Source organism: Rutilus rutilus (genome assembly GCF_951802725.1).
Source record: "Rutilus rutilus genome assembly, chromosome: 22".
Classification (NCBI taxonomy): domain Eukaryota; kingdom Metazoa; phylum Chordata; class Actinopteri; order Cypriniformes; family Leuciscidae; genus Rutilus; species Rutilus rutilus.
This window is the reverse complement of record NC_140227.1, coordinates 17,760,283-17,775,444: the sequence shown is the minus strand read 5'-3', so window position 1 is coordinate 17,775,444 and position 15,162 is coordinate 17,760,283. Positions and strand designations below refer to the sequence as shown.

General features: G+C 35.8%; 2 protein-coding genes across 2 annotated transcripts; one reads left to right on the top strand and one right to left on the bottom strand.

Annotated features, from left to right (window-relative positions):
• Positions 1 to 421: 421 nt before the first annotated feature.
• On the bottom strand, positions 422 to 6,363 carry psmd6 (proteasome 26S subunit, non-ATPase 6). Its single transcript, XM_084395211.1, has 8 exons — positions 6,080 to 6,363; positions 4,703 to 4,908; positions 3,020 to 3,165; positions 2,708 to 2,927; positions 1,396 to 1,504; positions 872 to 1,040; positions 711 to 788; positions 422 to 614 (listed from the first exon to the last, which is right to left on the bottom strand). Exons 1-8 carry the CDS (start codon positions 6,213 to 6,215, stop codon positions 518 to 520), a joined length of 1,161 nt encoding a protein of 386 aa, XP_084251337.1. The 5' UTR covers positions 6,216 to 6,363; the 3' UTR covers positions 422 to 517.
• Positions 6,364 to 6,786: 423 nt separating this feature from the next.
• On the top strand, positions 6,787 to 14,889 carry slc2a9l1 (solute carrier family 2 member 9, like 1; the record flags this gene model as incomplete). Its single annotated transcript, XM_084395829.1, has 12 exons — positions 6,787 to 6,873; positions 7,214 to 7,309; positions 9,280 to 9,440; positions 9,568 to 9,692; positions 9,783 to 9,912; positions 10,610 to 10,758; positions 10,869 to 11,056; positions 11,238 to 11,348; positions 11,471 to 11,572; positions 11,649 to 11,724; positions 13,990 to 14,117; positions 14,557 to 14,889. The coding sequence occupies 12 exons, from the start codon at positions 6,787 to 6,789 to the stop codon at positions 14,740 to 14,742; spliced, it is 1,539 nt and encodes a 512-aa protein (XP_084251955.1). The 3' UTR covers positions 14,743 to 14,889.
• Between the last annotated feature and the right edge of the window lie 273 nt (positions 14,890 to 15,162).

Below are 15,162 nucleotides of genomic sequence, written 5' to 3'. Positions count from 1 at the left end.
TACTGTTTACCTTGAAATTGTAACTCCACTGTTTTCAGATGACGAAAGCTTTGTGAAGATGTTTGATTAAACACAATAGATTTGGAATGTGAATCTAAGATAAAAACAGTTTGCTTTTTGGGGAAGAAGCCTCTACATATAAACCTATGTACAAGTGTGTATATTTTGATTTCTTTCTTTTTTTGTATGCATATTCAAAAATCATTTGATCAGCTGGACTTTTGTGTGTTGGCTGCTATGTAATTCATGAACAAACACAGTAGGGTAGATTTACTTAATATTTAAAGAAAAGATTGTATAGTATATTTGTTTTGTAACAAGTTTCTGTAAATATATAAAAAAAATAATTTATACAGTTATTTATAAGAAAAATGTGTCAGACTCATCTTTTTTTTTCCATTTACTCACACAAACTCAAAAGTTTCCTCCAATTCAGTTTTATTATATACTGTACATAAAACAAAAGACAGGCTGCTCACAAGAAAAGATGGGTATCGATCAATCGCCACATGCTGGACTACATGTTGATCACTCTGGACAGCTTCTGCACTCTGTTGAGCAGGAGATCACCTTTCTTTATGGTTTCTTGGTACTGCCAGTTCTTACTATCGGGTCTGGGAGAGAAAAAAGGACAAGTAATGCACAGTTAGTTGACCATATCAAACACGGACTTAAATGATTAAAAGACACATTAACATTTAGGTCTTCACCTATTGGTTTCCACGATCTCATTGACTTTGTCGATCTTGCAGTGTAAACGTCCAGCAGCGATAAATCGTGACAGCTCCCTTGGGAAAGGAAAAGACCAAAGTGAGTGAAGAAAATGTGTTTACGTAAGTTTATAGAAGTTTATATGAATGTGGGAGCGTACTGGTCGATGAACTCTGTGCTGACTCCAAACGCTTCGGCCATGTATCCCAGCGTGAGGGAGCGGTAGGATTCCAGCAACTGGCTGTAGGCCAGGATGCGCATCTCTCGAACATAGTAACGGTAATGAGGAGCAAACAACCAGTCTTGCTTCATCTCCTGTTCCACTCGAGCTACAGAAGAGCAACAGATGGAACATCTAACAATCACATTTTTAAACAATGACAGAAGACTAGAAGTGCTTTCAATAAACACTGCAAATGATATAGCTTGCAGCGTCTTAAAGTGGAGAGTGGCTAGTTAAGCAATAACGTTCTCTTAAGTGAGTGACATGTGAAGGCCAAGTATGGTAGACCATACTCAGAATTTGTCCTCTGCATTTAACCCATCCACACACACGGAGCAGTAGGCAGTCATTTGCTCAAGGGCACCCCAGTCATTTCATGCCTGTATTGAGAATCAAACCCATGACTTTTGGGTTACCAGTCTGACTTTCTAACCATTAGGCTCCACTGTTATTTTACTTACCCAATGATTGGAAGAATACAGAATAACGGCACTCGTAGAGAGAGAAGAGGTACTGACGGACGGCAGGTAAACTGTGCAACACCTCCAAGATCTCAGCACCTTTAATCACCTGAAAGAAAGCCAGAGATTCCAGGGCTTATTTCTATTAGACTGAATTGTATCTGTATAAGGCTGTATAAACACATGAAACGCTTAATACAGGAAAGCCCTTTGTTAGCAGACAACTTTATGAATTGCACACTTGCTTTTTAATAAAAAAAAAAAAAAAGGATCTCTTATGTGGAGCTAAAGCACTTTGTGTTGCTCTGGATAAGTGTTTGTTAAATGCATTAAATATACATTTATAGATGTGATTCAATAAAGCTGGGGTTTTCAAACTGGGGTATAAGGAGCCTCAAAAGGGTGCTAGTTAAGAGGTCTATGGTAAATTCAAAGAAAAATATTTTTAGGGCTGTCAAATTTCAAGGTTTAACTCAAATTAAAAGTTTAACGTGTTGATTTTTAAAACATTTAGAGAATTTCATATTACCATTTCATTGTGCTTTCTAAAGACTAGTCTGAAAACATGAAATTAACCATGATTCTCTTGACAGCCGTAGTGTATAACATTAAGAAATCAACAAAAATAAAATAAAAATTATTTAAAAAAATTATTTGTAAGAGTTTCATCACTACCTTTTAATAAATTGAACTGAAAATATGTATCTTTAGCTATATAGACCTACAGCTATTTTAATATTCAGTGATAATCAAATAGCAAAATAATTTTGCAAGCAAAATAAAATAAAAATCACTTTTTCTCACAGTATAAATTGGTCACGTTATGCTCACCAACTAGAGGCTGCATTTATTTGATGAAAAATAGTTAAAACAGTAATATTGTGAAATATTATTACAATTTAAAATGACTGCTTCATAATATATTGTAAAATGTCATTTATTCCTGTGATGGCAAAGCTGAATGTTCAGCATCATTACTTCAGAGTCACATGATACTTCAGAAATCATTCAAATATGCTGATTTGCTGCTCAAGAAAAATTTCGAATTATTATCAATGTTGATGAATAGAAAGTTCAAAAGAATAGCATTTATTTGAAATAGAAATCGTTTGAAAAATTATACATGTATTAACTGTAACTTTTGGTTAATTTGGAGTCCTTGCTGAATTATCGTATTAAAAAAATATATATATATATTTTCTTACAGACCCCAACTGGCTTTTCTGAACAAATATAACATTGTAGCCCAAAGCAGGACTTTAATCACATTTGTAATAAAAAACATCAGCACAACATTTAGGCCAGATCTTACCTTCTCTCTCAGGTCAGGCCTCTTCAGTGCGATCATACACACATACACAGTGTACGTAACAAACGTCTTGTAGTCCATAAGCTCATACGAGGTGAATGTGGAGACCGTGTCCAGAAAGAGCTCCGCTGCCTGCTTGAAATCCCGAATGGCCACACAGTAGAGACCCTGATACACCTTCAGACGATTCCTCCGGTCCCAGTCGCCACCTTCTTCAATCAGACTGTTCAAGCATGCAAAGTTCATGTGTCAGGCCAACATTTCAGCTTGAGATGCATTTGTTCATTAAAAAGAAGTATGCGCTCTATACCACACCTTTTGGCTTTCTCAGTGTTGCGGGTTATGAGGTCGTTGTCCATATAAAACAGGCCGATCCTCAGCAGGTAGAAAACAATATCTAAGCGATGACCAAGAGCAACAGTCTTGTCATAGGTCTTCCTGAAGGCAGTCAGGGCCCCTTCCTAAATGAACGGCAGAGAAACATTATCAGTGCTAAAGACGAAGATGAAATAGTGTAAGAATCAATACAGCATTAAAGCTGAACAGATAGAAAGCAGGACAATGAATGTACAAATGCAACATGCCGATGAACAGATGTAACCAAAATCACATCAAAATTAATACTTTTATTCAGCAAGTATGCATTAAACTGATCAAAAGTGACAGTAAAGACATATATAATGTTACAAAAGATTTCCATTTCAAATAAATAGTAAGAGATTAAGAAGCACAACTGTTTTCAACAATAAGAAATGTTTCTAGAGCAGCAAATCATCATATTAGAAGGATTTCTGAAGGACACTGAAGACTGGAGTAATGATGCTGAAAAATCAGCTTTGCCATCACAGGAATAAATTACATTTTAAAATATATTACTAATAAAATATTACCATTTTTACTATATGCTTGATCAAATAAATGCAGCCTTGGTGAGCTTCCGTTTAACATTGAAAAAAAAAATCTTATCAACCCCAAACTTTAAAATGCAGTGTATATGTAATTCAGGTCTAAAAATGAATTATACTTAAAGGGATAGGTCACTTTGAAATTAATTTTTGATATGTTTTAGCTTACCTCAAGGGCATCCAAGATGTAGGTGTCTTTGTTTCCGCAGTAGTTTCAATTTTGATATTTTTAGGTCAAACGTTCTTGTCTGTCAGTCATATAATGCAGGTCGATGGTCACTGTCTCAAAACACAAGCACAGAGTCCAAATTAAAACAATTCCCCATCGTCCAAATTAAACAATTCCCCATCGTAAGTACACATTGATGGCCTAAGACACGAAACGAGCGGTTTGTGTGAGAAAACGAACAGTATTTATATCATTGTTATCTCTTGAACACAGCACATGTCCAAATGATCTGACGGCGCGGGCGGGTATAGATATATACATAGATGTCGCCTTGGCTACTGCAGTTCATTGGAACGAAACCGTAGCCTAGCGACATCTAGTGTATACATCTATACCCGCTCGCAGGCGGGTATAGATGTATACACTAGATGTCGCCTTCGCTACTGCAGTTCATTGGAACGAAACCGTAGCCAAGGCGACATCTATGTATATATCTATACCCGCCCGCGCCGTCAGATCATTTGGACATGTGCTGTGTTCAAGAGATAACAACGATATAAATACTGTTCGTTTTCTCACACAAACCGCTCGTTTCGTGTCTTAGGCCATCAATGTGTACTTACGATGGGGAATTGTTTAATTTGGACGATGGGGAATTGTTTTAATTTGGACTTTGTGCATGCTCTTTGAGACAGTGACCATAGACCTGCATTATATGACTGACAGACAAGAACGGTTTGACCTAAAAATATCCAAATTGAAACTACTGCGGAAACAAAGACACCTACATCTTGGATGCCCTTGAGGTAAGCTAAAACATACCAAAATTTATTTTCAAAGTGAACTATCCCTTTAACAGAAAATGCAGTCCACAGTTCTTTCAGGAATTGTTCAAATCATCATCATCGCTGTGTGAATTTTTACCTTGTCACCGATGCGTATGAGATATTCAGCCCTGGCCATCATGGCATCCCTGATCTCACTCTCGCCGAGGTTCTTCTCGGCATCTTCCAAAACATCGTCCAGCCGTTTCAGCTCGTCCTCGTTTTCTTTCTTCATCTTACTCAACAGATCCGTGTCCGCCTGCCATTTCAGATCTTTACACAGAGCTTCATAGTATGGGGCCATATCTACAAAATAGAGCATCACATCATCACCAAATGCACATTTTAGGAGTTTCACTTATATAATACACCCAATTCTTAATATGCATGTAAGGAAATGCATTCAAAAGAGAAACAGTAGAGAAACAATGATCTAGATCAAGGGTTTTCAATCTTTTAGATGTCACGAACCTCCAAATATGTGACCCTGGATCACAAAACCAGTCACAAGTCGCACGGGTATATTTGTGGCAATAGCCAACAATACATTGTATGGGTCAAAATTATCGATTTTTCTTTTATACCAAAAATCATTAGGATATTAAGTAAAGATCATGTTCCAAGAAGATATTTTGTAAATTTCTTACCGTAAATATATAAAACATTTATTTATGGGAGTGAATGAAGCACAATTGCAAACATAAATGGACAACTTTAAAGGCGATATTCTCAATGTTTCGATTTTTTTGCACCCTCAGTTTCCAGATTTTCAAATAGTTGTATCTCAGCCAAATATTGCCCTATCCTAACAAACTATACATCAATGGAAAACTTATTTATTCAGCTTTCATATAATGTATAAATCTCAATTTTAAAAAAATTGACCCATGTGACTGGTTTTGTGGTCCAGGGTCACATATGAGGTTCATTTAAATGAAATGTACTTTAACTGAACTTACTAATATTAAATAACTAATATTGTATTCCATTTTAATCACACCTACATAAATGTACACATTTATAGTGTTTGTTGGCAAATAATAATGATTTGATAGGAGTTGTCGTCACAAAAGGATAATATGATTTAAATACAGGAATATGTCGATTTTAGCATTTTTTTGTGATCAAGAATCAACGGCATGTGTCACTACAGAAAAAAAATACCTTTCAAAAAATAGTTTAGCAGTAAACAGAGTGACAATCGGCCCTGGATTAACGTATATTATAATATTGCAATTAAGACCATTAATAAACGACATTCAAAAAGTGCCAGAAGAAATGTATGATAACCAACAAATGCAGTAGCAGCTAATGAGCTAGTGTGCTAGCTACTTGGATTAGCATGTCAACCAGCTAAAGCACAAATGACAGGAAAACGATAAAGCTCGTGCATGAAACAGCTGAATATATCGCAGTAGTACAGAAACTCTGTAATATATTTGCTAAACGAGCAGCATGTGTGAGTGAATGAACTCACTGTTGAGTTTGATGGCGTCCATCAGCTCGCTCTTCACTTTAGCGTCCTGTTTGTGAGTCAGTAAAAACTTCAGCTGAGCTATTCTCAGATTTGGGTTTTTAGGTAAACCCTCTTCCTCCAGGTTTTCCAACGGCATATTTGCAGAGTTAAAAAAATGACTACAGAACAACGGGAGAATATGTTACGGCTGGGAGGGCTAACGATGAACTAGTACTGGCAACGATGACTAGGGGGAAATCTAAACAACAAAAAAATCGGCACATTCACTTCCTCCTGCTTGAGACAACGAGGCAGGGTAAAGACCGTCAATCGAAGTCAAACACCGTAACAACAAACCAAAAACACACTGCCCCCGTCTGGTTGTGTGGTATATTGCAAAAGAGGGTTTTATTTTTTATTTTTAATCAAATGTATTTATTTTTTTTACACTGTTTTTCTTTCTTTTAACTTTTCCACATACTCCCTTGCGGTCCTTAGGCCCCAGTTTGAAAAACCCAGATTTTTAGACTCAAGTTCACAGCCTTTCAATGTTCAATATTCTGACGACCTTACAAAATGATACACTGCACACATTTAAAATAAAGCTATTTTATTCTGGACAAATCCTTCATTTTTATATAGCTAGAGGTATTTTTAGAAGACAAAATGTGACGAGTCATTCCAGAGTCAAAAATTAATCAAAATCCTCCTCAAACTGCCTAACGGAGATGACTCTGTATTTATTGAAGAGAAGCAGTCGTGCTTCATGGACACAAAACAAGAATATAAGCATGAAGAGCATACTGAAGGAACTGGTAGGAACATTTTACTAGCTATGTAGCCTAATAATTATATTACCAGACCTTTGAAATAGGCCTAGATGAAATCTAGTGAAAATGAAATCTGAACTATTCTAGGATGATAAAGAATCTCGTTATTTAAACAAAATCATAATGGTATTGCTGGATCATATGTCTCTGTGAACTATTTTCTCTATTTCTTTCAACTAAGTGCAGAGTTAAACTTTTAACCAAAGTGTAGGCTACTCATTTACTCAGACTGTGGCTCTGTGTCATTCTTGAACTGAAGAAAACCCCTCTGTGCTGGTTGTGAAGTATCGACATGTTGATTATGAATGTGATTTCATAATTTCAGGTTGGCGGGAAAGCGCTTGTCTTTATCATTGTGCTTGGTTTGGGTGGATCATTTCAGAATGGATTTCATCTCACAGCGATCAGCTCTCCGTCTCCAGTGCGCACTTGTATTTCTATTTATTTTGTCACTGTTATTACATTAAGAGTGCAGGTTACATTTTATTTTAAAGTGTCCTTGTTAGTGCCACTCTTGGTGAAATATGGTTCAGTGGAGTCCTCTGGTTCTTGACTCAATTTTAAAGAACTCTTTATGCCACGAAGGTTCTACATCTCTTAAAAATTAAGGTTCAAAAGTGGGGTTTTATGCCATAGAAGAAACATTTTGAGTTCCCCAACTTTCAGTGAAATTATTTTTCTAATTGTGAAGAACATTTAAATCTATGAAATTGGAATGGAACCTTTAAAGGGATAGTTCATGCAAAAATGAAAATCTTGTCATCATTTATCATGTTCATGTTCCAAACCTGTATGAGTTTCTTTCTTCTGCTGAACACAAAAGAAGATATTTTGAAGAATGTTGGTAACTGTTCAATGGAATAAAGAAACTCATATATAGGTTCAAAAGGTTCTTTATAGAGTATTTAAATGTTCTTCACAATAAGAAAAACATGGTTTGTTTAAGAACTTTTCACTGAAAGGTTCTTTGGGGAACCCAACATGGTTCTATGACTATGAAAATCCCCTTTTGGAACTTTAATTTTAAAGGTTATTAAAGGTTCTTAATGGAACCATTAGGGATTGGTTTAGTTGCTTGTAATTTATGGAAAGTGGCTCACGCTGAAAATAACAGCAACATTTTGTCACATTTAGCTTCAAATAACGTCAAAAATGTATAACAGTTTTTTAAACAGTCACTTTTTAGCACATTTACAACAATATTTGTCAACTTAGAGATATTTTAAATAGTTAAATCTAAATATTAAATGTTACACCTAAATGTTAAATCTAAATGCTAAATCTAAATGTTAAATCTAAATCTAAATGTTAAATCTAAATATTAAATCTAAATCTAAATGTTAAATCTAAATGTTAAATCTAAATCTAAATGTTGAATCTAAATGTTAAATCTAAATCTAAATGTTAAATCTAAATGTTAAATCTAAATCTAAATCTAAATGTTGAATCTAAATGTTAAATCTAAATGTTAAATCGAAATCGAAATGTTGAATCTAAATCTAAATGTTAAATCTAAATCTAAATGTTAAATCTAAATCTAAATGTTGAATCTAAATGTTAAATCTAAATCTAAATGTTAAATCTAAATGTTAAATCTAAATCTAAATGTTGAATCTAAATGTTAAATCTAAATCTAAATGTTAAATCTAAATGTTAAATCTACATCTAAATGTTAAATCTAAATCTAAATGTTGAATCTAAATGTTGAATCTAAATCCGGTTACCAGCATTTTGAATTTGCATATTAGTTAAATATTTAGTTTCACCCGAAACATTTAGATTCAACATTTAGATTTAGATTTAACATTTAGATTTAGATTTAACATTTAGATTTAGATTTAACATTTAGATTTAGATTTAGCATTTAGATTTAACATTTAACATTTAGGTGTAACATTTAATATTTAGATTTAACATTTAGATTTAGATTTAACATTTAGATTTAACATTTAGATTGAGCATTTAGATTTAGCATTAAATTTAGATTTAACATTTAGATTTAGATTTAACATTTAGGTGTAACATTTAATATTTAGATTTTAACTATTTAAAATATCTCTAAGTTGACAAATATTGTTGTAAATGTGCTAAAAAAGTGACCGTCAAAAATTCATACCAGTTTTTTAAACATTTTTTGAAGCTAAATGTGACAAAATGTTGCTGTTTTTTTCAGCGTGAGCCGCTTTACAAACGGCGCCCCATAGTAATTCTGCATAATTTACCATGACTATTTCTATAGCAAGTAGATGTAACATGTAACAAAGACACTTTAAAATAGTGTTACCATATAAAATGATACAACATTTTAAATATCAATTATTTTTCTATTGCCAATTCAGTACCATCTAGGTCAATCAATTCAGGATTTGTGTCGAATCTGTTTGCCCACAGTACATTCAGAGCTTTATTAACAACAGCTGGATGCATCACTATGGAGATGTCCCAGGAGAGAAGACCATCACCTTTATCTGGTCTGCTGTGGTGGCTCTATACGCTTTTGGAGGTCTCGTTGGCTCCATATCTGTCCGATACTTAACCAGTCGTCTGGGAAGGTTAATGTCACCCATCCTCATCTCCTTTCTCCATTCTGACTTTTAACTTGTGATAAGTAGCATTATCATATCACTCCGGGTAAAATAAAAAATGGATGCTCATTTACTGTTCACATTCTTCTTTCAGAAAAGGAACCATGCTGTTGAACAGTGCCATCACAGTTGTGGCCACAGTAATCATGTACATTAGCAAACCTGCATACTCATTTGAGTTGATCCTTGTAGCACGCTTCCTAAATGGATTCGGAGCAGGTATGTCAGACTGTATGATAAATAATATCTAAGATGTAGCTTAATAATAAGTGATGTGTATTGTGATTTGCTTTCGCTCTTTGTTGGAAGGATTAGGTATGAATGTCCATAACATCTACCTTGGTGAGAGTTCACCAAAGAAAATCAGAGGCATGGTGACACTCACAGCCGCTACCTTTTTGTCCCTTGGTAAACTGGCAGGACAATTTGCTGGCCTCCGGTAATAATTAAGTATTAAAGTTGCAATGAAACAGAAGAGATAGATCTTTTCTTCCATATTGTAACCTGAGAAATGGATTAAAGTCTGCATGAAATGAAGGTTGCGATAGTATTTTCATTCCTTTTGTGACGGCTTCTTGAAAAAGAACAAATGTAGGGCGGGACTTGATTTTTGTCCATCAGGAATTGATTGGATTGTTGGATCATTGTGCTTTGCTATTGGTCGATCGCACGTGAGTGACAGGTTGCCCCGCCCTCGCCCCAGTAAACATGTCATCAGAGAAAAATAGAGATGTTGCTGCAAGAGGTAGCGGAAGACATTTCGATTATAGATTATGAGGATGAAAAAAAATGAACAATGTGCATGGATAAATCGGTTATGTTCCTTAGATTTCATGGTGACTAATGAAAAAAAAAAAAAAAAAAGGCAGGACGAGTCTTGGTTCTATCCATTGGTTGTTGATTGGATGGAGGCAGATCTTAATGTGAGCTTGAAAGATTGAGTTATGACTTTTTGATTAAGAATAACAAACATGCTAAATTGTTCACAATAAAATCAATAACATTAGCATTAAAAAAATCGATTTTCATTTCATGCCTACTTTAATGTTTGAGTTAATTTACGTGGCTTCTGGAAACTAATCTTTTCATTATCAATATTTTTTTGAATTGCTCTAAGATTCTCATTTCATTCACAGGGAAATTCTTGGCCGTGAAGAGTGGTGGAACATCCTGTTGTGCATCCCGACGTTTTTTAGCGTGGTTCAGTTGGCAGTCTTGCCATTCTTCCCTGATGCTCCACGATATATTCTGATAGAGAAGGGCAACGCTGAACAGTGCAAAAAGGGTGCATTACATTTAACCAAATAAATGCAATTTTATGTAACTGACGAACCTCTTGTATGTCACTGCAACAACCTTTTGTGTTAAATCACGGATATGCGTTTCCATCGGCAGCACTGCAGTGTCTATGGGGACCAGGAGATTATAAGTTGGAGATAGAGGAGATGTTAGAAGAGCAGGCAGTCATTGGAGAGGAGCACAATAAGAGTCTGATGGATCTTCTGAGAGACAAACACTTACGCTGGCAGGTCTTTTCCCTGCTGGTCATAAACGGATGCATCCAGTTCAGCGGCGTCTCTGCTGTAAATCATTTCGCTTTTATCGTCACTTAATCATATTCTGCTTCTATATATAGAAATGTGTTCTGATTCAAAAGTGACCAAGTTTGCCTATGTCATTGTGTTGTCAAAAAGTATCCAAGACATCCTTTAATGGTTACAGGTACCTTGTGAAAATGTGATCTTTTACCCTTCTCGCTCATAGATCACCGTCTTCTCTTTCAATATCTTTTTGGAAGCGGGAATTCCAGTGGATAAGATCCGTTATGTCACTCTGGGCATAGGAGCATCAGAAGTTCTCGTCTCCATAACCTGTGTAAGATCCAGAGAAGCACACATGAAAGTGTGTGACTGGAAACTCATTTTTCAGTAAGGAACATCATAAATCATCTTTGTGGCCTTTTTAAAAATAGTATTTCTGCTTGTGTGCATGTGTAGGGCCTGTTCATTGAGAGTGTGGGGAGGAGAGCCTTGATGTGGAGAGGGTTTGGGGGAATGTCAGCCATTATGGCATTAATCACAGTCACCCTGTACCTAAAGGTGAGTTTCATTCATTCAACAGCCCACAGCAAGCACCGAACAGACCTTTATCATCTCATCTCTATTTCATCTGCAGGAATACAGCTTTGTGATTCCATACATCACAGTCATCCTCATTTTCCTCTTCATTATTTTCTACGGAGGAGGCCCAGGTAAAGCTATTTGCATATTTATATGACATTTAGTTGTTGTTTTTTTATTTGATTGGTCGGTTGGCATTTCAAAAGTGCTGTTAAAACAATTAAATATAAGGGGCAGTTCACATAGAGAATTTTTGGCATTTCACTGTGCTACATTTTCATAAACATGGGCTCGACGAAAGTTTGTCTTTTGAAAATTGTAGCGCTCAAGTTAAAAGAAGTTCAGCTTTTAATAAATGCATCTCTAGACCTTGCGTTTTTGTTTTAATTCCATTCCACTACATCTTGTGTTTTAAAATGCATTCTGTGTGAATGGCCCCTAAGTTATGGAATTCCATTTATTCAATTGTTATTTTGGCAGCTTTTGAATTCCATTTATTTATTCATTATTTTGGCAGCTTTGGAATTCCATTAGGGACCATTAACATTCCACTGAACAACATTTCCATTAGTTTTTAGATGTAAACATGTATGCTTGACAGTTGGGCTCATGTCTTTTGCAGCAGGACTTTTCACTGTTTGTATCAGTGGTGGGGATTTTTCAGTATGATTACATTGTTACGCTAGTAGGTGGTGGTAAGTGACCATTTTTACGAGTGTGACATTCAATTAAAAAAATGCTGATTCATTCAGCAGCGAAACAAGAGACCCATTTCACAGACTGATCCAGTTATCAACATGGAAAATATAGTTTTTCATGTTTTCTGCTATATACTGTTTTATATGACCTTGCCAGGGTGTTTCTAATTTAATGCCTGAGGGAGTGGTGGCAAATTTGACTTCTTTTGACCAATATTATCAATCCCTCTATATGTTTTCCTTTTGGAAAGTCATGGCAACTCTTGCTGACTTCTGCTTCTGAGAACCTCCGGAAATGTTAAAAGGGTCCAGTGTTAATGAGTGAATCACTGAATCATTCCCCTTACTGATTCATTTAAAAACTTTGGCTCATTCAAAAGTCGATATGCACCAGGCAGTCGAACTATTTTCTCTGGCAGATCAAAACAAACTAGAAATATTGCATCCAAAATATGCAGTCACATTTACTGTTTTCCTGCGAATTTTCAAGGGTGAAATCTAGTCATTTAAAGCTGCAGTCCGTAACTTTTTTGGGTTAAAAATTATCCAAAATAAATTTTTGAGCAAGTACATAACCAGCCAGTGTTCAAAACTATCTGCTTGCCTTAGCTCGGTTCAAAACGATAAGCTTGTAATAATGTTTTTAATTCCAGTGGTACTGGTGGATTTCCGCGGGAAATTCGAGCATGTCTTTGCGTCATTACGTCACATCTGTACACATAAAGAAGGTGTCCCGGCTAGTAGGCTATGTTGCGTGTGAGGATGTTGGAGGTGGAGATTTATATCCTTTTCTCACAGCACTTGATATAATTAAACTTGTCAATTTGATGGCGGATCCAGAAAGGTTCAAACGACAATCACCAGAGACAACTGGAGATTCACCCGTTGTAAAACGCAAAAGACTTCGGAGTGGCTACAGAAAAAAAGAGACTGCAACCGTGCTCATGCGAAAACAAGGATAAATATCGGAAGGGCATTAAATGTAGTCACGCAATGCTGATGTTGTTAACATTAACCATTTGAGAACAAAGTATGACGTGATATGATAAGCGATCGTTATATTTAATCAGCGCGATTTACTGCAATGCTTTTTTCCCCTTAGTTGGTCAGAACAAAAATGGATGTTACTTGTTCAGACGACAATTTCAGGTGAAAATTCTTATGGTGGTCATACTTCCAAAAAGTAGAATCTGTGATCCCGAATGATAGTATCCACACCGGCGCGGTGACTGACAGCCGCACATTCTCCTCAAAACATTGGATTCATCCGCAATGTGTCGCGCCGAGGCACAACCCACATAATGTTTATAATTCCGCGAATAAATGCAATTGCAGATTTCGAACAGAGAGGGCGACAAAGAGGAAGAACTACGGACTGCAGCTTTAAATAGGAATCAGGAGAAAAGTTTTCCCCATGCAAATTCGCATCAGGTTCAAGTTTGGTCACAGGGATTCACCCATGTGATTACTTGGATGACTTTATTGACTTTTGAAATGTCACTGAAATGTCACTATTGTGATAATGCAATTTTCACTACATTTACATTATTGATCTGTTGCAAGCATATCACGCTCTTAATCGTGTTGTTGTATTGAAAACAGCATTCTTTGTGTGATATTGTTTAAGATAAGAACATATTGGTTATTGACATATTGACTAGTCAGTGCAAACAACTCAAACCAGTTTGCTCTGACCAGCTGGAACAGTCATATCGCTCTCCAATGAGATCTTCATCCAGTCATACCGCCCAGCTGCATTTGTGTTTACCGGCTTCCTGCGCTGGCTGGGATTCGCCATGCTTGGATTCATCTTCCCATTCCTTATTGTAAGTCCATCAACTAAGCAATACAATAACATTAGCAATGTTTGTGGATTTAGCCACTTTATTAATGTTAAAATATATAGTTAAGTGTGTGTGCTCCACAAATGCAGCATTATTAAATGTCATTGCTATTACTGTAGATGTTTCATTAATGGTTCACGTAAGAAGCTTTTGCCATCACAATTAAAGCCATTTATTATGGCTTGATTGTGATTCTCTCAAAGTCTGTCTCCTCTTTATTTTATACAGTCACAAAAGACAAACTAAAATTCAGAATGATTCTTTTATGTGTGCCCTATTATATGTCTTCTTCCTGAACAATGTGTAATACCAGGTTTTCATCACACCTTTTCACTGCTCCCATGAAAGCCGCTCTGCTGTCTGTTGCTGCACACAGACTCACTTTAACAAAAGGCCACATTTCTCATCCATGTTTCTGCAGGCCGCTCTGAAGTCTCTGAGCTTTGTTCTCTTCTCCTGCGTCTGTCTGATAGCTGCTCTCTACGTCTTCTTCATCCTTCCTGAAACAAAAGGCAAAACTCCACTTGAAATTTCCCAAGAGTTTAAGAACATCAGAGCGTGTGGATCCTCCAAAGAAGATGCCATGTGCTTAGAGACTAAGCTTTAAAGTTGCCATATTGATTTAAATATGGATGAATGTGGACTGGCATTACTTTAACATCATATTTATTTATAAACATTATATTTATAAAGACTGCTTAGTTAATATTATAAGAAAGTGATGCTGTACAGTCAGCTGGATGGATGGTCTTGGGTTTATTTTATATATTAGACACGCGACAATGGCCGGATGACTGTATGTTATCCAACTTAATGAATGGCTACTTAACAATAAATAAATAAATGCACTTGATTCTAGACTAGTTTTTTAATGAATAAAAATATTTGAAATACAAAACTTGTTCTGTTATTTGATCTGCGTGTTTTATTGCCACTCAAAACACTGCGAAACTTCAGGACCTTTTAATTCTAGTTTCTTTTCTTTCTTTCTCAATGACTACGTTATGTAGTTAGACATTTTTCAATG

Bases quoted from the DNA above. Each gene is read 5' to 3' on its own strand.
- psmd6 (XM_084395211.1), bottom strand. From the start codon at position 6,215: ATGCCGTTGGAAAACCTGGAGGAAGAGGGTTTACCTAAAAACCCAAAT. The intron at 4,909-6,079 runs GTGAGTTCATTC...TCTATTTTGTAG, and splicing joins GGACGCCATCAAACTCAACA to ATATGGCCCCATACTATGAA. The intron at 615-710 runs GTGAAGACCTAA...TTTCTCTCCCAG, and splicing joins GAGATCGTGGAAACCAATAG to ACCCGATAGTAAGAACTGGC.